The sequence below is a fragment of the Nesoenas mayeri genome (genome assembly GCF_963082525.1).
Source record: "Nesoenas mayeri genome assembly, chromosome: 10".
Taxonomy (NCBI): Eukaryota; Metazoa; Chordata; class Aves; order Columbiformes; family Columbidae; genus Nesoenas; species Nesoenas mayeri.
This window is the reverse complement of record NC_137560.1, coordinates 2,719,199-2,745,205: the sequence shown is the minus strand read 5'-3', so window position 1 is coordinate 2,745,205 and position 26,007 is coordinate 2,719,199. Positions and strand designations below refer to the sequence as shown.

At 41.1% G+C, this 26,007-nt stretch overlaps 1 protein-coding gene across 1 annotated transcript; it reads left to right on the top strand.

The window, feature by feature from the left end:
• Window positions 1-1,384: 1,384 nt before the first annotated feature.
• Window positions 1,385-25,322, top strand: TAMM41 (TAM41 mitochondrial translocator assembly and maintenance homolog). The gene is made up of 8 exons (XM_080350725.1): window positions 1,385-1,539; window positions 2,724-2,903; window positions 4,624-4,716; window positions 9,532-9,682; window positions 11,925-12,070; window positions 14,638-14,803; window positions 16,923-16,985; window positions 24,208-25,322. Exons 1-8 carry the CDS (start codon window positions 1,402-1,404, stop codon window positions 24,282-24,284), a joined length of 1,014 nt encoding a protein of 337 aa, XP_080206851.1. The 5' UTR covers window positions 1,385-1,401; the 3' UTR covers window positions 24,285-25,322.
• Window positions 25,323-26,007: the final 685 nt, after the last annotated feature.

The window sequence follows — 26,007 nt, the reverse complement described above, 5'->3', positions numbered from 1 at the left end:
CAGTTCTGTGACAGCACCTGCCCTCAGAGTTTTACATCACCTGCCAACAGTAACCAGGGTTGTTCTCTCACCTCAGGTGCTCCTTTGTGATGGGCAGGAGTCACAAAAACAATTGTATAAATGGTGATGTAATGATATACATCAAACTGTGTTTTCTGTAATAGCTACAGATCCATTCATGTGTTTGTTTTAAGCAGACATTGAGTCCAGTGATGTCTAAGGATCTAATGAAGTTGGAAATTTAGCGCAAGTATGAAATTTAGCTTGGCAGCGCCTCAGACGGGACGTGAGCTGCCAGCGCTCCCTCAGAACAGCACACGGCATAAATAGGGCGTTTTGAAAGATGTAAAAACAAGGAAGATAAAACGTGATCTTTGAGAAGACAGATGCAGGGAAGCATAAAATCGTGAGGAAACAAGGCACGCTTCAATCTCATGAGTCATTTTTATAGATTTAGTACTTGGAGTCCAGATAAGTTTGTCATGTGGGACTTGAAAATTAAAACCAAGCGGGGCTCAGCACCAGTGTGAGACCCCTGTGCGCGCCGGCACGATGTGAACACTGAGGGGTGTTCGCTGGCCCACTGTTCTCCGGGAGGCCTCAAATCAGCATAAATTATGGAAAAAAAAGGAGGAAAAACAATTGAAAAAGGGGAACAGACACACAGACCTAGAATCATAGAATGTTCTGAGCTGGATGGACCCACACGAATCATGGAGTCCAGCTCCTGTCCCCGCACAGGACACCCCACAGGTCACCCCGTGTGTCTGAGGGTGTTGTCCAGTCTCTTCTTGAACACCGTCAGGTTGGGGCCGTGACACCTCCTTGGGAGCCTGTTCAGTGTCCAGCCCCTCTGGGTGAAGAACCTTTTCCTCATGTCCCACTGTCCCTCCCTGGCACATCTGCTGCCGATCCCTGGGCTCTGTCCCTGTCACAGAGCAGAGCTCACCCCGCCCTCCTGCTCCTGCTGAGGAACCTGCAGCCGCCACGAGGTCCCGTCTCAGTGTCCTCCTCTCCAAGATGAACAAACCTGCGATGACCTAAAAAAGTTAAAATAAAACTGGGACGGGGGGAAGGCTGGAAAATTAAACTCGTCTGCTGAACATCACGACCGCCGGAGCCGCTCAGCTCCACGGGCCCCCTGAGCGGGAACTCGGCCTGAAGCGCCCCGGGTCCCGCTCCCTCACCCCGCAGCGGGCCCCACCGGCCGGAACGCGGTGGCGGAGCGGCGGGGCTCGGGGCGGCCTCAGGGACCCCTCAGCGCCGCCCCGCACGGACCCGCTGCGCCGGGCGGGAACGAGCCGCTCCCCGCCGGGCGGCAGGGGGAGCTGTGCCAGGCCCCGCCCCGTCCCCTCAGCCGGTGGGCGGGACGGGGCGGGGCGGGGCGGTGGCGCCGCCGCCATGGCGCTGCCCGTGCTCTCCAGTTCGGGCGTCAAGTTCCGGCGGGTCCTGGCGCATTTCCCTCAGGAGCTCAGCCTGGCCTTCGCCTACGGGTCCGGAGTGTTCCGGCAGGCGGGCGCCTCGGCCGGGCACGGCGAGGTGAGCGCGGCGGCCTCCGCCGGCCCGGCCCCCCGGGTCCCGCGGTGTGTGGCGGGGCCGGCGGGACGGCCTCTCCGGGCCGCGTGTGCCGGCGGGAACCCCCCGCGTGCCGGCGGGGCCGTGCGGGGCGGAGCGGGGTCCCGGGAGGGCCGGTCCTGACGGTCCTTTTATAACCGTGTCTGGTGCAGGTGTCCCCGGGCCGTGTGTCCGCGGCCTGTGCCCGGTTCCCACGAGTCACAGCGTGTCCCCCTGCTCGCTCGCTGTGCCCCGCGTGGGGGCGACTTCAGCAAAGCACTTGACACATTTGAGGGGCATCCTTGGCCATTCCTCATCGTTTGGGGGCCAAGCTGCTTAGAAAATAATCATGTGTGTTTGACCGTTTAAAAATTGTTCATAGTCAGTATCATCATGGCTTGCCTTCTGAGCGTTCCTCACCAGTGTGACTTTAAATATGTCTCTGTTGTCCTTCCTGAAAAGAGAAAAAAGAGGATGATAATAATTTCAGAGTTCTAACAGCATCTCATCCTCACACAAAATAATGGAGAAAAAATCTAGCAGACAGACCGTCTTACAGTGTGAACTGATGAGCTGAGCTGCAGCCCAGAGCGAGTGAGCCACAGGAACAGGTCGGCCCCGTGAATTTGAAGCAATGTCACTGCAAGTATTAGTGTGTTGTAGGTATGAATTGTAAACTGCGAGCTCATCTGTGGGCTGTTTTTTCCAGACAAGCAGGGAATGCATTGTACGTTATAAATCTTTGGAGTTTGGATTGTTTTGTTGACCATAGCAAGTGAATATACTACCAGTGGAGTTTCTTGCTGCCAGCTCTGAACTGACTTTATCTGCTCACCTTTCCCAATTCATGCCCTCGTGTATTAGCAACAGCTGTAAACCTGAATGATGGAGAACTGCTCATGTGCTCCCCTGTGTTGGAGAGTTGAAGGTCGGTCACTTCACCAGGAAAATTTTGGACCATCTCTGCTAGACTGAGCAGAAAACTTACAATTTTGTCAGAACCTCTAAACTTAATTTAACACGAATGCTTGTGCTTTGGATTTATTTTTTTTCCTTGTGAAAAATGAGTAAGCAGGCAGTTCAATACTGTGTGTATCTTAGATTGATATGATTCACAGTGGTTGCTTCCTGACGTATAAAAACCCTAATTCTTTTTTCTTCGTCCACAGGACAATATGCTGGACTTCGTGTTTGCCGTTGATGATTCTGTGACCTGGCATATGATGAACTTGCAAAAGAACAGGAGTCATTATTCCTTCCTAAAAGTTTTTGGGCCAAAACAGATAAGTAGTATACAGAGCTACGGAGCAGGGATTTACTACAATACCTTAGTGCCGTGTAACGGTAGGGTAAGTACAAATAGTTTGAGTAAATAAAGTCAAATGTTTGTGTGTGAAGTATTGATATGCCTAAAGCAGATTTCTGTGTGGGAAGCAAGTTTTGTAGATTGTAACTGATTTTAACTTGTGGTATCTTCAGTGATTATGTCTCAAACTTTCACAAGCAGCATATTAATTAAAAAGCAAGCACAGCAGCTGCTCTTGAGCTTTAGAAGTGCGAGCAAGGCTGGCAGTTACAATTAAGCACTTCAGAAACTGGATTGGTGTTTCTCATTACTTGCTGTCTGCCAGTTTTGGTGGTTGTGGAATGTAGCATGTGGGCAAATGACCTTAATTTCAGCAGTTGACCATGTAGTTAACAGCAAAGTGGATTCTTACAGTTTGTTTGATGCAAATAGTTAACATAGCAAGTAGGAATTGACAGCTGTGTTGTTTAATGGCTAACATCCTGAGCCGCGAAGTTTGGGTATAATTAATACTTAATTAATTTAATGCAAGTCCTACCCCTGTACCTCTATGTAGGCTGTGTTTGGTAAGGGGGAGAGCTGACAAGACACAGGGGAGGGAAACACTGTGTCCGTCTTGGTGTTAATTTTGAGTAACTTTTGTCATGTGGGAACAAACTGTACCTAGGGAAAGCAAGTTATTTTAGGAAGGATGGGAAAATAAAGACAGTTGTGGAGAAATGCCATGTGAGCAATATATACCTCACCAAAATTTCTCAGAGCATCCACGACTGCAATAATGACAGGTACGTGTCAGAATTGTTCCTAGAAAGTTGGAGAGGTAGATAAAGCGGTCTGTTACGTACTTGCTGTTTTGTTTAGAGGCATCTGTATGAAGAAAGAATTTGGGGTTTAAACCTTGTTCTCTTCATGTAAAAAGGGATTTTGGATTTTATTTTAAGGACCAGTCATCTTTGCTATGAAATTCTGTTCTTGTCTCTTCATGCCTTTATCTGTTGTAATGACTCAAATCACAGTCTGTGGTCTCTTGTCACCCAGAAATCCTGGAGTTAGCTGCCTTGCTGTGGTGATAATCTTTGGAAACTCGGGAGGTGCAAATGCATAACAAATGGTTGAAGGTTCATATTTTTTCCAGTTACGTTAAATGAACTACAAAATCACAATTTGTTTTCTAACATCAAAGAGCAAAAGAAAAAGCCCCCTGATGCACCCCAATAACAGGACACGTAAATGTCTAGTTTTATTTATTTTAGATCTCTAACAAACCTATTTCTTGAGTGTTTTCAATATCATAAAGGATACTGTGGATTATTCCAGCTACTGTAGTGTTTGACTGGTACAAAAGCAATCGTAACCTTTCCAAAATCTTTTAATGAGTGTTTGTATTTTAATGTTCAGGTCTCTTCAATGGCAATATCTGTCTAGGCCACGTTTCTTTGGGATTTAAAGTCTTTTGCTTTACTGACTGAGCCTGAGGTGATTTATTGTATCTTTGATTATAGAAAGATTCTTTGAGGGTTCTGTGCATCTTCCTATTCCACCTTTTTTTTTTTTCTCAGAAGTTTGCCTGTAAATAGGATTTTTTTTTTTTCTGCTTGTGTTCATTTAATCATTAAAAAATGTTTTAATATTTTGCATCCTTTTTTTTAATTGGAGGTGTGTGTTCCTTGGAATTAACAGTTATAGTCAGTAGTGAAGTTTAATGTAGTGAAAATGATGCAGGTATATGGTTTTTCAACAGCCTTTATTTTGCTTTTTTCCAGATTATAAAATATGGTGTAATTAGCACCGATACCCTGATTGATGATTTACTCCACTGGAAAACCCTTTATGTTGCTGGACGCCTACAAAAACCGGTAAGCGTTAGTCTGTTCAGTTATCCATCTTGAAACGCAGGAAATTACTGGGCTGGAAAATTCTTGGTTGTAGGTTTCCCTGTTGAGGATCTGTGTGTCAGTACTGAACAGGTGATCTGCCCTGGTGTAGGGGTCTAGTCCTAGAGGGGTGATCTCCCAGAAAGGAGGTGAAGTGTAGTCCTTAATGATATCCTGAGTTATGTGAAACAAACTAAAGGTAGGTACATTAATCAGTTTTCTGCCTGTAGTAAATCTTGAATAACTGGACTGTATTAACTCGCAGTCCTCTTAATGTTAAATGTAACATTTACCTTTTATAGCAAATTATGGGAGTCACCAAAATTTAACCCACTTAAATAATGGAAATCTTGAAAGATGAAAGCTACTTTGCTGTGCAGTTACTGTCTAGTTCATTGTATTGTTAGAATACCTATTAATGACTGAACCATATGTTAAGCAAGTTGTTTTTTCACCTCCGTGTTTGTATCATGAAAACCCGAGGTTGTTGCTTTTCCCTGCATGCCCAATTCAGCGTGCTTTCAGCAGATGGCAGCAACGCTAAGATAAAGTTGCTGAAGAGGAGAGCGGGAAAGGAAAGAACTCTGTTCAAGGCTTTGAACAGAAGTTAATTATGCTTTTAACTAAAATTTTGAGGTGAAAGCTCTAATAGGTTATCTCAGCGCTGCTGCCTCTGGGGACATATAATAGCATGGTACAGCTTAGAACAGCTGTTATCTTTGTAAAGAATGAAACTTAATATATTGGGGAAAATAACTGAAGGGCAGAATTCTGAATTTCACATTAACAGTGATTAGGGAGTGTTTTCAGTGTAGCTGATTTGCTGCTGCTTTGATTTCTGAGTATATATAGTGCTTCATAACTTCAATTAAATTCAGTGGGAGTACATACTTGCACAAGAAGGAAGAATTTGGTATTTTGTTTGGTTGTTAACAAGACAGTGTGTTAACAGTGCATATGTGTTTACTTGATTAAAGAAGAAATCAGTCCAGATTACTTTCATAAGGCTCACAGGAATTTGCGTTGAGTAAAGACTGCAAGACTTAAACTAGGATTGGACCAAAAGATTACATGGTGAATGTTTAAGCTGTCTGTTCTTGTAGAATATATAAAATCACTGACTGGGATTTTAGTGTTACACAGTGTTGAACAAAAATGACTAGGTAATTGTTTAGATCTGTTGTACGAGTTTCACATATCTGCTGGTCCTGGCCTCACAGCCAGTCTGATGCTTTGATACATACAGAAAGCTTTTTTTACCTCCTTAAAATGTACAAATCTCTTTTGGAAGGGAGACAGGGTTAAGTTTGTTTTCTTATACACTATAATCTCTTGCTTGCCGGTTGCGCGAGCTCTGGACGCAGTTGTCTGAAGCCAGATTAATATTGTTGAACAGTTCGGGAATTTCCTCCTCACACTCATACAGACGAGGAAGAGCCCAATGCCTTCTGGTGTTCATTCCAGAGCCGTCACTGCGAGTGAAAGCCATCCAAACTATTCTAGCACATGAGCTAAAACATTTGCTCTGGCTTGGAAATCTTGGCTTAATTTTCACTGGAGGTTTTGTTTCTGTTATGAGCTGCTTGCCTTGACCGAGTAATCTTTCCAGAATGTTTGGCAGAGTAGATGGAGTTTGGAATTGCCACTTAGAAATGCTGACCTCTCTTCCCAGGCTCTTTTGTGTCAAATGTTTATTGGCTTTTCATCCTACGTGAAATTTATAGCCCTAGTTAGCTAAATTCCCATTTAACTGTATTGAAAAATTGAATAAACTTCACTGTAATTTTTGTCCATAACTGATGGGTCTCCTGAAAAAAAAATGCTGCTGGACCTAAAAAGTAAAATAAATAAGCACAGATGACGCATAATTACTTGTCAGAGGAAGAAGATTTTTGAAAGCATGTGAAGTATTACTGATTTTTTTGTTGAACATAGAGTATAAGTAATTGCTTTAGTATAAGAAGCTGTGTTTACTGTTGTTCTGGAGGAACTATTAAGAGAAGGAAGTGTTTAATAAATTGAAGTGAGGTGAGAGTGGCATATGAATAGTGTGTAGCAATATCTTGTGCTTTTTAGAGAGGTCTGGGGAGTTGTAGTTTTTCTGTATTATAAAAATTCCCATGAAGGGGAATGACAGAGCATATACTTGTTTACAGAATTTCTCCGTTTTACAAATCTGTAAAAACTTTTTTTGAAAGGCAATGGGAAAATCCTCTCATCGTGTTATATAGCGGAATGTTGATGTGGCTAACTAAATGGCGAACAGGAACAGTGCTTTTGATGCCTTTCATTCTACAATGAGATTATCTTTGTTTACTTTGTGTACACTTGCCTGCAGTGTCTTGTGTATTAATTTCCTAGAAGTGAGGTAGTACATTTCCCAGTTTCAGCTGTTCTGATGGCTGAGAGTCATGCTTATTTATAAAATTGAATATATCCCTCATTTAAAATATTTGTAGTTTATAGGTCTCAACTGTGATGTTAGTTAACTGAATTTCTGTATACTGGATTTCTGTATACAGGATTTTTCTCTCCTTCTGTGATCAGAACTGTTGTTCCCCATACTGTGAAAAAGCCTTCCTTAACTTTGCTCTTCTTTCAGTTTTACCCCAAGAATCAACATTCGTCCTTGTCGTACCTGGGTGATAACTGTTGCATTCTGTCTTTCTGGGAGATTTCTATCTATCTGAACTGTTTAAAATTTGTTCATAAGTGCTGTCGCTGCTGCAGTGTTTCATGCATTTAAATTTTGAAGCCTAGCATATTATTTCCCTTTGAAAAAATTATAGTTTGTGTTAGGGAGTATTTTTAGCAAAGGAGATTATTCCTTTTACTTCACTAAAGCGAATCCGTGGTTTCCCATGAGGAGGAACAGCGTCTCTGTGCAGTTTCACCTTTTGAAAAACTGTGATATTCTTCAAACGTGCCCATAACTTGCTGCTGTGTCCAGGGCCAGCCCAATGTCTGAGCAGTTTGCGTGGCTGCTTGGGCTGCCACAGACTCCTTTGCTGTCTGTGCTTGGGGTTTTCATGCAGCAGCAAGTTATGAAAGTACTTAGAAGCAAATAGTTGATGAGATTTTAAATATTAGTTTGTGCTCATGGCCAGCCTGTCTTGTCTATTGGATCTTATTGAGCAAGTCTGTATGCATTCAGTAAACTTCTGTATGCATTCAGTGAACTTCTCCCATGGTTTTCAAGGAAATAAAATTTACTCTGGGCTTCTTGGCAGATGAATGTTTTGTATTTTAATGTGTTTTATCACTGTCTTTTATTTTAATGCTAAAAATTACAAAGTAATTTGCAGGAGAAGTCAGGAGGAGTTCTGGAATGTTTGCTTGTACAGTGAACTCTTGGTTTTAAAATGAAAAAGAAGGGAAAACGTCCTTCAAGAATCCACCTTGGACCAATTCCAGACTATTGTATAGATTTGATGTTGTGCAAACTCATCCTTTAGTGTGGAATGATCGAAACAAGCAGCCTGTATACTGTTGCATTCACTACCATATCAGAATGAGATATCGTTCGAGTTTTATCCTTCTGAAAGATGTTGGCATCATTAAAACGTCTGCTCTGAATCTAGTATTGACCAGCCCTGACATTGCTTTGTCAATGGCCTTTGTATCAGAAGTTTTGTGTAGCAGATATGTCTGATTCTCTTTTCTTGTTTATGTGTTGGTTTGGGGTTTCTTGTTTGGTTTTTTTTCCTCACCTTCAGTAACAAAGTATCTACATTGCTAAAGGAAAATATTTGCTTGAAGGGATACCTGAGGTGTTTCAGGTTATATTTGGAGGCAGAATTTCAGGTAATACTGCAACTCATTTGCGTGTGAATGGACTTTTGGGGAGAAAAAGCAAGTTGGATACATTTGTTTATAACTGCCAGTCAGTTTGCAATTTTTAAGAGTAAACAAATACAAAGAAGCTGCCATTTATAAGGAAGACAGCATTGCTTAACTGGAAACAGACTCACAACAGGCAGGTGTTCTGGGGAGAGTTGTTTCTGAAGAGCATAGTTTGCCATCTTGTAAACCAGGCTGGCTGCTTCTGTCTCTTGTTCTCTAATAATATGTGTCTATATTCAGTCCTTACTGAAGATCTGCTCTTTATTTCAGTGTATTTCCATATCCTAGGTAAGCAGATTCTGTAGTGTGTCTCAAAACAGTTTGAATGTTTCCTGAAAATAAACTTGTATTTGTGGCACTTGGAAGCACTCAACTTCAGTGATGTGTTCAGCGTGTGTATGTGAAGTTCACATTCTGCTCATACAAAGTGCAAAATAAAGCCCCGCTTCTTCTAGAAGGACAGCTGATGTCTAAGAAACTGCTTGAAGCATATGACAGGAGTCCTCTGTTAAAAAAAAAAAAAAAGATAGAATGAAGACAAATAGGACAACTTACCTCTTTCCATTGTCTTTTTATGTGGCAGTAGTCTTTTTTTTGTTGTTGTTGTATAATCACATATGAAGTATTTCTGCTAGTGTGTTCTTACCGTTTGGATGAATCCTGAATTCATCAACATGAAAAGGTGAATAGCTCTTCAGAGATGAGTTACGGCTGTTGCTTATAGCAGTTCTGAACGTGTTTGTTAAAACATCCTTTTGTACCAGGCTGCTAAAAATGTTCCTCTCTCTCCCACTGTGTAAACAAAGCAGGACACTCTAGTCTTTATTGTACCATAATAATAGGGTCTAATCTTAAATAAATTTGTTATTTTTCATGTTGGCTTGAGTAACATTTCTAGCTCCATCTTCAGTAGCACTTTCCTGAAGTCTTGTTGCCTGTGACTTGGCTTTTCAGGTGAAAATCCTGACGCAGAATGAGAACAGCAAGCTGCAAGCTGCCCTTGTGAGCAATCTGAAGAGTGCGGTCACAGCCGCCTTCCTCATGTTACCAGAGAGCTTCTCTGAAGAAGATCTCTACATGCAGATCGCAGGACTCTCCTATTCCGGTTAGTGTACGGTGAGGAGCAAAGCTGTAGTTGGAGCTGTTGTACTACAGTCTGACATATAACAAGTCACCTGCTTTTTTGCTTTGTGCATATGCTGTTGCATGCTCCAATAACTGTGTTTTAATGCTGTGTTACGCAGCAGCTTGGCAAGGCTAATAGTGCTTATTCATAGAAAATAGGTATAGGTACATCAGCAAAACTTCTTAGACATGCTTGATTTATTAATAGCTAAGGATGGGTGATTGAATACGGTGAAATGTTGGGTTTTGTCTGTTTATATGGATTTTATTTTGGTTTTAATGGTTTGAAACATTTGGAAAACTTTTTCTTTCCAGTCTCAGTGTAATGATTCATCTGATAGTCTGACTCATGCTTCGTTATCTCTTTTTGAATGTGCTGTGTTGAAGGTTCTTATTTAGTTAAAGATCCAGATTATGTTTCTTCAGCGTACATTTAACACTCACCTCCTGGCTGGTATCTTCTAACCTTTCTTCAGTAAGAGAATTTCTTCCTTTCTTCAGTAATTAAATTGGTATGAATGGATATGGGAAAAAAAAGAAATTACTCCAAATGGCTCTTCAATACAAGACTCGATTGTTACAACTTAATCCAGGATTGCAGTTTCAATTTTGGTCTCCTTAATTAAATCACTGTGAACAAGTTTGGTTGGAGTTGGACTTTACATATCACTTGCTTTGCTCATATAGAAACGCAAGTTTGGCTTTGAAATGAAAGCACAGGTGGGCTGGCAGGGTTCATGAGCTGCCCCTTGGTTCTCCCGAGGAGCGTTCCTGTTCCTCACGCGGTGCTTCTCTGGTCAGCCAAGACTGCAACTTGTGCAGCTTCTCCGTGCCAGTTTTTTCTGAATAATTTTGTGTTTGAAAGCGACAGTCAGAGGGTGCTGGCAGCTCAGGGTTGCTAACCAGGGCGGTTTGCTGCAGCGCTGTGTTCCTGCCCACCTGAAACCTGTCCAGGAATGTCATTAGGTTCTTGGTGAGCACTAGTGACCAAGATACTATTTTACAGATCCTTTGAAACAATGCAGTTAACTGAAAACATGGGAGATCAGCTCCCATGCTGTAAGAAGTTTGACGTTGGTTTCACTGTGTGAACAAAGTAAACCAATAAGACTCCTAGTCCGGAATGTTCAAGAAAAAGGCTGTCAATGACATGTTTGTGGTTATTTTATTTTGCTACCATTTTGTTAAGTCTTAAACTCTTCAGAGGACAAAATTGGTCAAAATGGACAAAATCGATTTTATGTGTTACTCCTACCAGTCTCCTTGGAGACCAACAAAAACAGTTGTTCATGTTTTAATTTAGAAAATGTTTATCCTTTTATTTTTTTATGCATTTTTTGGGAGCGGTGAGTCAGTTCCATTTATAGGTGAAGTGTTTGTTTTGCAGCTTGGCATAAATTGAAATAAAGCAAGTCATGCTAGCGAGTTGCCGCCTTGCAACAACATTTGTCTCCTGAACGTGGGCAGTGGGCAAATGAATTGATTCAGGATCTCGTGTGTTGGTGTGTGCTGCACTGAGCCTCCAACTCCTGGCTGCTTATCCTGGAAGCCACCAGGTAGTACCTGACAGAGGTGGCTGAGCGCTCTGTTACAGACTGACTTCATTTTTACTTATTCTCCTTGAACTTGTCATGTATCATAAAATAAAGTGAAAAAGTCAGTAATGTAACAGTGGTGTTAAAAGTAGCTGGTTTTTGAAACTACTAATGAACTATGTGGCTAAGAGGAAAAGGCAATGCTGTGGTCTTATCGTGCCATTAGCTGAACTCCAGGCACGTCCCTTGAAGTGCAGAGACAATGGAAATTGTTTTCTTTCAATACTGGAAAATTGAAGGTTCTTTGTTTCTGGATACAAAGTATTGGGGCTGGTCAATCTGTTTAGTAGTCTCTGAACTGATGTATTGTTGTAAAGAATATTACTGTGTTACTGCTGCTTTCCAGGCTGACCTTGACAGCTGGAATTTTTTTGTTAGTCCATGTGAAAATGTGGGCAAGTGGGTTGATAACATGACAACGCATCAGAGGCCACACAACAATTCTGAATCTGATTTTTCCATGCTTGAAGGTATTTAAATAGTAAGCCTTATTATGGATTATAGACACATTGGTAGAATGGGAGAAGAAAGTTTTAGGTGACAGCTTTGTACTATGTTAGTTTCCATTATATTATTGAGTTTTGAGTTTTTTCCTGATGAATTAACTGCTTTTCTTTTCTTCACTAGGTGATTTCAGAATGGTAATAGGAGAAGACAGATGGAAAGTGCAGAACATAGTGAAACCCAATGTTCCCCATTTTCAGAAGCTGTACAGCAACATATTGCGGGACTCCCCTCAAGTGGTGTATAAGCACCATCTGGGAAGGCTAGAGGCAAGTTTTCTTCTTCCAAACATTTTTAAAACAAGCAAGTGGAAGTGCTTTATCACATTAACAGAAGGCAAGAATTATGCCATACACTAAGGCGAGCATTTGTAGTCATTGTACTTGCTATTTGTTATTTTTCTGTTGTTTAGTTAATTCTGCAACCAGAAGACTTGCCTTAAATACCCGGCTCTGCATATGTAGTGACTACTGCTCATTTGCTTTGAGTATGGGCACAGAACTAGAGCCCTAGCAAGGGAACAAGGGAAGATCGTTTTAAAACGTATGGTCTAATGACTACCATATGGAAACAACATTTCAGGAAGTGGTGAATAAACATATGGTTTGTGTTAAAAAGATTGGACCATAACTTAGAGGTGCAACTTTCTGTAGTCAAAACCTGCATCTCACAAACAAACCCTGCAGTGCTAGTTACGAAGATTAGTTGACTAAACCCAAAGAAAATTCTGCCATTATCTTTAAATACCCATACTAAAACATTTTTTTTCCTAGATTTGGGAAACAAGTATCCAAAATGAGCAGTATCTTGAATTTTGTCTTTCTGACATGAGATGTAAGTGTAACATTGCAATTAGGGGAGAGATGCCACAATCAGGGCTCCCATAGCAATTTTTCCTCTTGGATTGTACATGTCTGTGTGTGAGTGTTCAAGTGCAAATCACATTTCGACATGAAGTTGCAAATAGCAAACTCATGGGCATGGGTATCTATCTGCGAGTCACCTTGGTAATTATCTCATGAATGTCTCATTTTAGAATGTATCTTTGTTAGAAACTGAAGTACATATATAAGCGAACTTGAGTACAGTAAACAATTTTACTGCAGTGCTTTGGAGTACAGTGTAGGCAGATCTGCATTATACTGCAGCTGTCCCCATGTTTCCTCATCAGTGTGCTTTTGAACAGTTTGGTGGAAGAAGTATTTACATTAATTTTGAAAAGAATCACTAATGCTTCCTCCAAGAAAATGCCTGGTTAGAATAATACTCCCAGTTGTGTTACCTTTAAACAAATCCTGGTAGCAGACTACTACTTTATTCCTCACACCTTGGTCTGGTTATTGGCAGTTATTGCCCAGACCAAAGAGGGTAACTGCTCTCAGAGTGCTGTTTAATGCAGAGCAGAAACCCCTTCTCCAAGTATGCGTCTTCAGAGTTAGAGAAAATTATTTCTTAAAAGATTCCTCGAAAACAATTGAAGGCAGACCCTAGTTTGTATAGTTCTGGTAAAGGCCTGGATATGAAGAGCTGTGTGTTGTCGGCTCCCTCTGTAGTCAGTGGGTGATTCATCTGGATGTCATTTTCTCCCCATTGACTAAAGAGAGTGCATAGGGCAGCTGGTCTCCTGTCTGATGTCTTCAGGAACTGTCTAAAATCTTGTGTGGGAGGAATTGAACTCTTCACATTTTTTGAGAGATCTGCTCCATTATGCATTTTTCAGGACTTGTGCTTACATTTTGTATAAATGAATTACAGAACCCCAGAATGTCAGGGGTTGGAAGGGCCCTGGAAAGCTCATCCAGTGCAATATCCCCATGGAGCAGGAACACCCAGATGAGGTTACACGGGAAGGTGTCCAGGCGGGTTGGAATGTCTGCAGAGAAGGAGACTCCACAACCTCCCTGGGCAGCCTGGGCCAGGCTCTGCCACCCTCACCCCCAACAAGTTGCTTCTCAGATTTAAGTGGAACCTCCTGTGTTCCAGTTTGCACCCGTTCCTCCTTGTCCTATCACTGGTTGTCACTGAGAAGAGCCTGGCTCCATCCTCCTGGCACTCCTCCTTTCCATATTGAGCCACATGAATGAGTCCCCCCTCAGTGTCCTCTTGTCCAGCTCCAGAGCCCCAGCTCCCTCAGCCTTTCCTCACACGGGAGATGCTCCACTCCCTTCAGCATCTTGGTGGCTGCGCTGGACTCTCTCCAGCAGTTCCCTGTCCTGCTGGAACTGAGGGGCCACAACTGGACACAAGATTCCAGGTGTGGTCTCAAGTGTGTACAGGTTTGCATGCTAGTATCATTCTATTCGAAAAGGGTCCTTGAATTTCTGATTTAGACTGGAAAATGTGGAATGGATGTTTCCTTCAAATTACACAAACCAGATGTGGTTTGAGTTTAAAACAGAGAAAGCGTTTTTTTCAAACTAAACTTGAAATGTGTGTATATAGTTTGAACTGAGCTAAGTGGTCTTTTGGGAACTTTTTTTTTCATTGTAGTGTGCTTATGTTTCCAAAGGAAATTGTGTAGAGCAGAAATGATCCAGTTTCAATGAAATGTTGCTTGCAAAGGCAGCAAGATCATGTGTGTACATTAGTCTTCCCTTGGATAAAAATTAGCACCTTTGCATTGAGTGAGTTTCAGAACTGAGATTCTGCATCTCCCAGTGCTTGGGAAGTTTTCATTAGCATTATCTACAATTTTTATAAGTGAAAACAATCATGTTCTTTAACCTCTGACAAATATCAGAAAGATAACCGGAACACTTTACTGACTTCTTTGAAAAAGCGAACTTATTTTATTAACACTGAATGTTTTTACGGTCTTATTTTTTATAACATTCAGATTGATAAAAGTCCAGAAGGTCAATTTACACAACTAATGACTTTGCCAAGGACTCTGCAACAAAAGATAACTTCTCTGGTAGGCCCTCCTGGAAAAAACAGAGACGTGGAAGAAATTTTATTGCAAGTTGCCCATGACCCTGACTGCGGACTTGTGGTGCATCAAGGTAAGCCTAGGTCAGCGTCTGTCATCTCCTTAAAGACATTATAGGTATACAGACTGATACATGTTCCTTGAGTTCAGAAGGATGATTTAGAGAGAAGGGAGAAAACCCAAGAGATTAGTGTTGAGATACATTCTTAAAGTACACTTTTGTATTTGTTTCATTGCAAACAGGTTCTCTCAAATACTAGCAAATAGCATTCCTGCTGATATAGAAATATATGTTTTGGTTTGGATTCTGAAAGGAGTAATCTTTAGGAATTTGTGCCTAATTTAGGCCTGCTTAGAATATGTAAGTCTGTTTGGGATCCTTACACCTTCAGGATTTAACTTCATCTTAATAAGCTGCTTTTCTAGCTTGCTGATGTTATCTTTCCCAATTCTGATGGTCCAAGTATGTGAGCTCTGGTGGAGAACTCAGGCTCTGAGGAAAAAGGTTGAGGTGTTTCTCCTCATCACAGCCTCTCTGAGGCATGATAATGCTCATACAACAACTTAAAGCTTATGCAGCAGACATCAATATTTTATTATTCTGCAGAAAAATGAAAACATTTAGTGCTTGAAGAGTCATTTATATCTTTAAAGAACTTGACATGTTTTAGTTCCAGGTGGCCAGTTTTGCAAGCTCCTTGGGCACAGCAGAAGCTGCCTAGATGCCTGAGAGCCAGTAGACACTAGCCAGCTGCTAAGGGAACTCTCAACACTCATTTCTGTTGTGGGAAATAAAGCTCCTGAGAGTTGCAGTTCTCCATTGACAGTATGGGATAAATTGCACCTGGACATCAAGATGTCCTCCTGTCCTGTCGGTGCCTGTGCTGCTGCGGCTGGACTGCAGAGATGTGACAACAGCTGCATGTGGGGACAGGAGCCACAGCGGTTGCAGCTCCATCTGGCTGTAGAGCTTGGAGCTGTGCCCCCCTCAAGCGAGTGGTGCCCCCAAAGCAAGCTGTGCCCCCCAAGCGAGCGGTGCTCCCGTTCTGTTCACAGGGGGCCTTGCAGCCGTGGCCCGTGGGCAGCCAGGCACTGTCAAAGCATCTTCTCACGCCAAGCAGTTCATACTCTTAGGAGAACAAATCAAAACCCCTTTTTTACTTTTGTGACCAAAAGATTTTCCTAGTTCAAGAATCTGGGTGAAGGACAAGGCAACCCATGCGATAATCCTACAAGACAAGGCTGATTGCTCAAGTTGGATTGCCTTGTCCCTGGGGATTTTACTAGCTCAACATGATTTGTTCCCTTCCTGCCCCACCCCTACTCCTGCAGATTTTATTCCTGTGGAATATTGTACCTTCTTACTAATTAATGGATTTAATGGATTTCCCTAAGCTTTCTTCTTCATTATAGAAGTAACTTTGAAAGAAGAATTTTAAAATATTTGAAATTATATTCTACATTCTGGTTAATGCAGAAGAATAACTTTCAGTTTGGAAGAATAACTCTAGGACTGCTGCATGTCTACATTTTTAAGTATTTAGTAATACACAGTGGTTTTGTTCTGCACATATCACCATGCTTTTATATGTATGTGTTAAAACAGATAAAACAATACTTTTCAAAAAAATGTTTTATCTACTATTCCATTAATCCCTAAGAACCACTGTACAATGAGAACTGAATGTGGCAAACAAGCCCTGTCTACAAAAGCTGATGATTTTAAAAAGGCAAACAAGCCCTGCCCGAGATGAGCATCTCTACTTGATCAGAAAAGTGCAAATTCCCATTTCATCTTGAAGTAAACAATGAGTATAACTTGTTCTGCTATAGGAAGTTAATGTGCCGGCACTTAAGTGAAACAACTCTGAATGGTTTGTGACAAGTCATCTTAGTAGATAAATAATGGGAACACTAAATGAGTTAATTTGATCAATTCCTACTGGTTGTTTTCTGTTTTAATATTGATTTTGGGTTTGTTTTTTTTGTATGTTATATAAAATAGCTTAGAGAGTATTTTCAATTAGTATGACAAAGCAGAACAGAAACAAACATTCTCAGCTTAAGTGTATGTTGCAGTCTGGCTTGATTGTATAACTGGAAAAATGTTTAACTTTGTGTGTGTTGGAGGATAAAAAAGCCCCCACAAAACTGCGAAGATGGGTAACATCTGTGTGCTTTTCTATCTGCAGGCATTTCGGGAATTGTGAGATCTTCCAGTATAGTGCAGAGCGCTAAAACCATCCTGACAGCTGGTAAGAATGTGTGGGATTTCTATCAATAGAGGCCTTCTGATTTCACAAAGTGGAAACTACAGGGCCCCAAGACTGTCTTGTTACAGGAGTTTAAAGAATAAACTTTTTGGGTGTTTAATTGAAAACCCCTGCAAATAGAAGTAATACTTAAAGCAGAAGCTTTATATGACTATTGAGAAATTGTAAAATGCCAAAAGGAATTGGAGTCTATGTGGCTCTTAAACAAAATCCCCCAACAACTAAAAAGTAACAAAAACACAACTCCTGATTTCAATTTAATTTTATACGTGGGCCAGACTTGGCTCATGTGCACTAATTCTGCTCTTTTTGTTTTTTAAAAAATGGAAAGAAATACTTTATACTTCACTCTGGCTTTCCACATGTGAGCGAATCCCTAAATGATCAGTACATAGTATTTGTATCTTATGTAGAGTATGAGATTATTTCATCATACAATAAAGGAGGGGATGAGTGTTGAGGGAGAGAACTCTGACAGGATCCAACGTTTCTGTTGGGCTTGGCAGGCAGATGTGTATTTGAAGACATCCCATATTCCAAACTGAACATATATTTGGTGAGGATTGGATATTGCTGCCACTCTCATACTGCAAAATTAATTACTTTACAAAAAGCGCTGAGTATTACAAAGTCAACACGAGAGAAGGTATAGAAGGGAAAAAAAGGACTTGGTTGTGTAGAAACATAAAAAAACTAGGGATGCTCTTCAGCTATCAAAGTCTTCCAAACTGAATGAAATTCACTACCAGTTACACAGCTGGAGCTTCAGCCTGTTTTCTGAGTTCTGCAGTAAATCTAATTTTAAGGTGCCCTAATTGTTACATTTTACAAAGCTGAGAGCACTACAGCTCAGTTAAAAGACAGGCTTAAGACCTGAGCATTCATTTACTTAAAATTCCAGTTAAGAGATAGTCTTCATTCCTGCTAAGTGAAAAATCCTCCCTGCTAGCATGATGTTGCTCAAATGATTTTCTGAACTCATTCATGTATATTCCTAATTGTTCCACAAAAGCCATTCTATACAAATGATGCCATCACTGGTTTTAAAGGCAGCTGTGTAGTTTCCCGCTGGGCAATCCCTATCCAGACTTGAGCTGCTTTTCCCATGTAGTGTTAGAGTTGGTGACTCCACGTGACACTTTGTACCTCCTTGTAAAGAAATGCAAGTTATAGAGCTCAAGACCATTGGTGATCTGCTGAGTCAAATAAGCAGGAACAGTTGTAGTTTTTATATGCTTCTGTTAATAGTCTGATTTTATTAACGGGAAGAATCATAACAGAACTATTGCTTAATGTTGTTTAGTGGCTGGAGGAGACTAAGAACATGACTCCAACTGAGAAAAGCAAATTCTTTGTTTCGTATGAGTTAGGCATATGGCAGGGATGAGTTTCTAGTGGAAGGTTTCCAACCAAATAGGTGAGGCTTTTCTTTTAGGATTTGTTGTCAAAATTACCTCTTAGTGGCCAAGACTTCTTGTATTGCAACATGTCTGTTTTACAAATGTCATGTTGTAACCCAGCTGTTTCTGCGTCCATGGGGAGCAGATTCTGTAGAGCAAACTAATAGGAGAGGAGGGGTCGGAGGCACTGTTATGACCTGGAGGTGGGTGCTGGTCCGAGTCAGCAGCCCGGCCGCCCGCAGAGCCAGGCGCGTGTGCCTGCCGGAGTGCGCAGCAAAGCGGGCCCGCTCAGTTCTGATGGACAGAAAATCACCTCTGGGAATCATTAGCTCCTTCGGTGTGTCATGTGGTAAATCACTAAAGCCTGTACTGTTAACAGGGCTTTTGGGAGGTCCTAATCCATCTTTTAGTAGGACTTGTAGTTTTTACCATGTTCTCTGTTTTGTGCCCCCAAAACTAGATATCTATGAAATGCTATTTCTTACCTTTCTCTTAACTGCTTTTTGGCTTATATATAGTGTGATTTTTGTAGTTTTGTGTGTTGTTGTTGTTTTGTTTTGTTTTAATTTTAAAGCAAACTTCAGTTGTCTTCTAACCAACTATTTACATAGACCAACACTTAAGCTTAAAAACGCGTATTTTCTACCAGTGCTTTTGGTGTTGAAGACGCAGTTTCATTCAGAGCAAAGCTACTGTGATCCTTTGCCTCAAATGCAACCCAGATTTGAGTGAGGCTTGGGAGATTTTAGTTTTCTTTTAGCATAATGTATTTTGTTTTGTTTGAACTGTATTTATGCACTTCTGCCAGAATCATCTGGCCAAAACCATTAGCAGCAGAATTCAGCATTGATCTTTTGGGGTTACTTACAGGTTATGCACTGAGGGAAATCATTAGTAGGAGCCTTGGAATAAAAACCTACATTGCAGTTCGTACTAAAGAAGGAATTAAATTTACCTGATGAGGCCTGTGACCTCAGTATTTCTCAGATGCGGTGATTGTGTGTGCTACAGTGATCTACCCTGCAGTTGAGGAGCTATTTAGGAGAAGCCTTTTGCCCGTTTTTTGGTTTTGTGTTTTGTTTTTTAATACTTCTCTCCAAACATTTATGATTGAGTTTACGCTAAATCTTGCTGTATCTTCTAATGAAGATTTTCTCCCAATCTCGGTTTCTTTATTTAAAAAATCCGTCACTAGGGGTCAGGCACCATTGCTGTTCACCTGGCTTTGCCTTTCCTTGGGGCTCTTCTCAGCTCATGTTTTTGTAGGTGCACACTCCACACAGACAGAAACATTGTGGCTCCTACATAGAAAGTGTTTGCTTGACTTGTGCACAGAATGTGTATTACAGGAACGGCTTGAGCTTTTAAACTGAATCCCTAAGGACGTTGTATTTCTTTCTTCATTCTTTAACAGAATCTCGTCGGATGTTCTGTTCCCCCGACATCTCTTTTCACGCTTTCTAGTACAGACTTTAGGAAAAGTGTTATGGCTCTGTCTGCAGTGTTTAGTTAAGAATAGTAGTGAAAACAAGAGAATTATGAAAGAGATTTATTAAATCAGTGGCTCCATTAAATAATCTCTGGGGTTTTTTTCCTTCCTTTTTTCTTGCTTTTCTTGTTTCTTCTTTGCTTGCCTAGTAACTGCACAAGTACTCTTGTCTCATGGCTGCTCACAAAATAATTCATCTTCATGACATGGCCATCATTGTTTTTGAAGTGTAATGGGGGACACAAAATGATTTCCTTAGCTGATTGTTTTACCTTAACAACACCACCACAAAGTGAAGTCACTACGTTGGTCTGTAGCAGGGTAGTCCAATGGAGAGCATGTTTCTAAATGAAATGTTAAATCAGGGCTAGTCATTGCTGAGACGGCATGCTGTGTATTAACATTACTGGCAAGGAGAACAAGCAAAATAAAGCAATTCAACCCATTTAAGAGAACCTTTTTCATCCTCCTCTGCCAGTGTGGTTTTGAAGTTGAGCTCAAGCTCTGTGTTTTTGTTTGTTGTTAGCTGCCCTATTTAGTTTTTGAAATGTGCCTGTGTATTTCTTTGAGCCTGTGGTGAGGTTGCCTCTCTGTTTCCCATTAGGGATGGCACCAGCGTTTGATTTATTTTCCCACATAGCCAGAGTCTGTGTGGTGTTTGGGAACCAGCTCTGATGTTCTTATATTTAGCTCCTCTGAAGGAGATGTTGATACTTCTTTAGCTTAGATTCCTCCTTTATATCTTACTAGAAGAATGCTGCAAGCCTTGAAAATTTCTTATAAATAAAATAGTATGGATTAAATAATCAGTTGAAGGAGTTGTTCAAGAGACGTTTAAGTTAGCACAAATGCTTGGAGCTGCTCTGAATAACATTTGTTATTGGGAATTCGGATATTTGTATAGTATGTCTTCAGGGATTTTTTTTTTTTTTCCCTTTAACTATAAGGAACAGCTTTACATATACAATATTCTATAGATGTGTGGTAACTGCTCTCCTCATCAGCTGCCCAAGCAGATACTGCATACCACTGCACTTCACTGTGAATGTATAAAGTGTTGGCATGGGTATGCGTGATACACCAATAATATAGAACTGTTTGCCTCCACATGGCAGCTCTTCAGAAGTATATGCATTAGTCTTTCTTTTCAGAAGGAAATAAAGAATACTGCAGCCAGGCGTATCTGCTGGGGAACTTATAGCCAAATTACTATCTTATCACACTAACACTTCCAAAAACCCAACGTGGGACTGTTAAGTAAAAGCAGATACAATATATGTTTACACTGAAATGTTCTGGTCTTGATTCCATGTGCATCAGGTCTTTGTTCTGTATCACATAGTGGAAAATCTAAAGGGGAGGTTGAACCACCAAGTCATAGTTTCATAGCTGAAGTAGAAAGATGTTTTCATGTGGTCCAACTGCTTCAGATTCTGAGACTGAGCCATAATTACAGCCATCAACTTTTACTACAGATGTGACTCATCACCCTGAGGGCTGCTTTAGGAAACCAGCTGGATGTGTTAACCTGTATTTTGCTCCGTAGTGCGATGTGCCGGGGCAGAAACGCAAGTGCCTGATTGCATAAGGCTGCGGTGGGTGGAGTTCCGCGGTGCTCCCTGCGGGGAAACAGGAGAAAACCCTCCGAGTGCGAGAGGCGCTTGACGAGCGGGGGAAGGAGCGAGGACAGCCCTGCAGGGCTGGCCGTGTGTCCGTGTGCCCGTGAAGCAGAGCAACCTCTGTTCGGGGCTGTCCCCTGGAAGAGCAGCACCTGGGAGATCAGACAGTCCTTTCAAAACAGTACAGTTACATAGATTTAACTTTGGAACCGCTTCTTTCACTTGTGTGCTCTGCTGAGCTCAGCTTGGCCGTGTTCTGCAGCTGCAGTTCTGACACTCTGTGTGATTTTAATGCAGATGTGTGAGGCGCTTCAGAATTTACATGATTATTTACTTGTTATTTGAGATGCTGCAAAGAAAATCTTGTCATGACTTCATTAGTGTGCTTGCTTTTAGGAAAAACCTATTAAATACAGAAAAGTTTGAGCTTACATATGGGATGCACGTGGCTTTGTATTTGAAAATATATGTATGGATGATTCCTTACAAAAGGCAAAGTTGAGTTTATTTAAATTTCAATTAGAGACACAAGAAGTGCAAAACGGATTATTCACAGTATATTTGTTGTGATAGGCATTTTATTCTTGATCACATTCCTTTAAAAATAGAACATGCACTTCTCCTTATTACTGCCTACTCATTCAACTTGTGACTCTAGACTGCTAATCCTGAATGCATCTTTCATTTAAAGTATTTTATCTTCATTTGATTACTTTCTAAGGTCTTTTCAAAATCAATTTTTATCATACCTTTTTTTCCCCCCAAAAAAAGTCCAGCGCACTAGATGGCTAAACATGGGTCTAAGTTGCTTGTTTGTTCCAGAAGATCTTTCCTTGTGTTCTGGTGTGTCATAGTGTGTGACTTTTTGTTAAATTGCTTCTGTCTGCTTCTCATCAGTCTTGTCAGGTAAATCATGTTCTATTAAATAAGAAAGATTGTACTAAGTATAATCTACCATACTTTTTAACCTGTGTGTATAAGTGTCAAAATTAAAGCTTTCAGTGCAGCATTAACAACTTGCCTTTTCAGTTTTGAATGTGTAAGGGTATGATTAGACTGCGCTGTAATCTGAAAAGTCACTCTGTCTTTTATGTTGGGGTTTTTTTGGTGTGTGTTTTGGGGTGTTTTTTGGATCAAAACAAGCTGGAAGGAGGACAAACAAGTAGCTCCACTGACTGGGATCTCAGAACCCCACTGAACTTCCCAGACTAACGATATTTTGTTTTCATGTTTCCAAATACTTGCTGACTGACCCCAGCAAAAGGATGTATCTCTTTTACTCTAGGTCTGTAGGTGAAGGCTCATGCCCGGTAGAACATCAGGAGGTGTTTTAACAGGGTACACTTTAGAAATCGGGTGGGAGTCATCCTCAGTCCCTTTGTATCTAAAACATGTGAAAGCTCAGAGGCAATGACTGCTGCAAAATCCTTCTGCATCTTTGTGAAAGTGGAGAAGCTCCTTCCTTGGTTGTCGGCCTGGAGGCCTGGTGGGATTTACCAAAGCTGAGTTTACGTGGGCTGCTGCGGGATGGTGCTGGAGTCCGGCAGCCCTTCTGCCTTCCTGTGAGGTTTATTATAAACAGGTGGCACGCACGTTACTCTGAAGCAAAATATGTCCATACAACATCCCTGTGACAGGGTGTTCACACTGGCGTCCATGGGTACTTCTGATATCGGCAGTGTTGCCAAATTACAGCTCTTTGTCATCACCTTGTTACTTCTGCTTCTTTTGGTTCACCTGGGTATATTCCTTATTAATCTGGTTTTTGGTACCCATCATTGGTTCGGTATTGTCTTTTTTCACCTAAGGGCACAGATGTCATTTCATTATGCAAGTCGAGCAGTTTTATTCTCTTGCGGATGTGCTATTCTCTCAGTTTTCAAATGGTAGCTGCCATTAGTTAGGATGAGGGAATAGCAAATTATTCAAGGTGGTTATAATATACTTTACAGCTTGTTGATACCAGGACGCATTTCTACCTCAACAGCCAGCGGCACATTTCATATGAAAAAAACCAATTATCTTGTTTTCATTTTGAATTCCCAAGCCTTTGCATAGCCATGCTCTAGGCTGCTTGTCCAAGGAAGCCGCAGGCGGGGTGCAGGGTCTGATGACAGTTAATCAAGATGGGCATCAGCATGATGCTTCTCAGTTCTAACTGCGTAGAATTGCTCTGCAACAAGGCAACCAAGTGTCTGAGGTACAGCACCAGGCAAGGCTCGCTAAACTCGGGGCAGCAGAAGAAATTGGGAGGATAGTTTGTTGTCTGCTAGCTGTGCATCGTTTATTGGCTTGGGGAGGGTCTGCAGGAGACACGGGTGCTTTAAAGCCTTCCTGTATTTAGCATTTAGGGGCAATGATGTAAAGTTTCCCTCTCTACCAGTTCAGAGCTTTGCTACACTGTGGTCGTTGTCTACATAATGTGCTTGTATGCAACGTCGTCAGGCCTTCAGAATGAACCAGTTCTATTTTGCATGCTTTGATATTATTACAAGTATTTTTTATGTCATTATTTACTGTGTTATGAATGTGACAAGAAAGTTGTTTGCATGTCTGCCTGATGAATTAGGTTGTCATTCTTCTAGAGAAATAATGTAGTATGAAGCTAGTATTTGAGTGTTTGAGTTAGCCTTCCTAAATGTTGATGTTTTCTGGGTTTTGTTTTTCTCTTTTTTTTTTTTTTTTCTTTTTTTTAGGAGCAAAGAAATCTATAACTTACAGTATGAGGAAATTATATAAAATGACAAAGGGATGGTTAAGGAGGACATCTTGAGTCTTGACATACTCTGTATGGGTAAATAAATGGTACTTTTTTATCCAAATATTTTGCAGGTGTTGCTTTGTCCACTTGAGAAGATTAAAGTGTATTTAAGAAGTCTGTTCTAATAATTTACATGCCCAATTTTACTGTTAAATAGGAACTTTTGTTAGTAGTGGAAGGTTCGATGGCAACAGGGCAAAGGAATTATACTCTGTAAATACCAAAATGAATTTTCCTGTATAACATAGCCTGGATTTTCAGAAACCCTGAGTGAAAAGGAATGATTGTACATATGAATTAAAAACCAAAGCCACTAATTTTCTATGTATTGCTAACTTTATTTTCCAGAATACCCACAGGCTCTTTCAAAATATTCACTGTCCCATTTTAGTTCTGCCAGAGACTTATGGTACTGGAAAGTCCATTGAGTTTTCAGTAGATATGAAACTGTCCTCTTGAAACACGTTATTTCTGCGCTTCCAGGTTCACCCTTAGGATTGTGCTGAGGGTGCGTGCTGGCTGCTTCTGCACGGCACACTTGAGGAAAGGTCAATTTTTTCTCAGATGTGTGACATTCTGAATCCAAAAACTTCCAGCGATGGCTTTCAGTGTGGGGAAGTGCGGTGATTAGACAGGACGCACAGCGGGACGCAGACAGATCTTGTTCAGGAAGGAGTGCCGAGCAGAGAGCTGAGCCGGGCTGAGCCCTTCTTTATCAGTTACTGACAATGTATAGGATTTACAGATGCGGGCCTGGACTAAGATGTTACATAAGATGTTTTTCCAATAATTGTTATTAAAAGCACACCACACTCATGTTGTGTTTGTTTCAATTACGTTCTCACTCACAGACCAGGCCCGAGGACATTCACACATCCCATGCCCTTGGGGATGGTCATCCAGCCCGAGATACCATTCTCACGAGTCTGGGCTCTCCCTCTTTGCAATTATGAGAAACGTACTTCAACACAGTCTGTCCAAGGCCCTTTATATTTTGCCATGATCTAATTATGTTAGTATTATTTCTTTGACCGTCCAGATGGTCATGTTAGTATTGATCTTCCTTTATCATCCAGGTGGCTGGAACCGCACATCTTGCTTTCCCACAGGGAAGTGTTTGAAATGAGAGCCTTGTCAGGTGTCAGACCCTCTCATCTAACTGGCGTGTACCTCACACCACTGGGAGCACAACTCTTGGAGTGTTGTCCCAGTGTCGGGGTTGGGAGGAAAGTCATCCTGTCACTGACCTTCAGGATCTGCTTGTGCAGATGTCTGAAATGCCTGTTCTTTGGCGGAGGATTCAATTGAAGTGCTTTGAAATTGGGAATTTTATGAACAAAAGTACCTGTTGTTTGATTCTTTTATTATTATGTTTTCCTGAGAGTACTGTCCACAAAGATAAAACTTGTTCTCCCTTGCTTAATTGAATTAGGTAAACTAAAGAAAATTGGACTTGTGCATAGCATGTTACATTAATCGTGCCATTAAAGAATGGACATTTCTGGCAGTATTAATGTGTGATGCAGTAAATTTGGAGCATCTGTTGTAAATAGAATGTTTTCCGCACTGAATCAGGTGGGTTTGCCAACTTCTGATGTTTTTCTTAATAGAAAAACTTGAGAGAACACTTCATTTTATTTGTGAGTGTCAATGGTAAAAATAATTTACAGTAAAAAAACTGGAAATAAAGTGTATCTTTCCTGATTAATATGTATTTGCTTCTTGTCTCTTACGT

Coding starts and splice junctions, on each gene's coding strand:
- TAMM41 (XM_080350725.1), top strand. CDS start 1,402: ATGGCGCTGCCCGTGCTCTCCAGTTCGGGCGTCAAGTTCCGGCGGGTC. Junction 1,540..2,723: donor CCTCGGCCGGGCACGGCGAG/GTGAGCGCGGCG, acceptor CTTCGTCCACAG/GACAATATGCTGGACTTCGT. Junction 9,683..11,924: donor CGCAGGACTCTCCTATTCCG/GTTAGTGTACGG, acceptor TTTCTTCACTAG/GTGATTTCAGAATGGTAATA.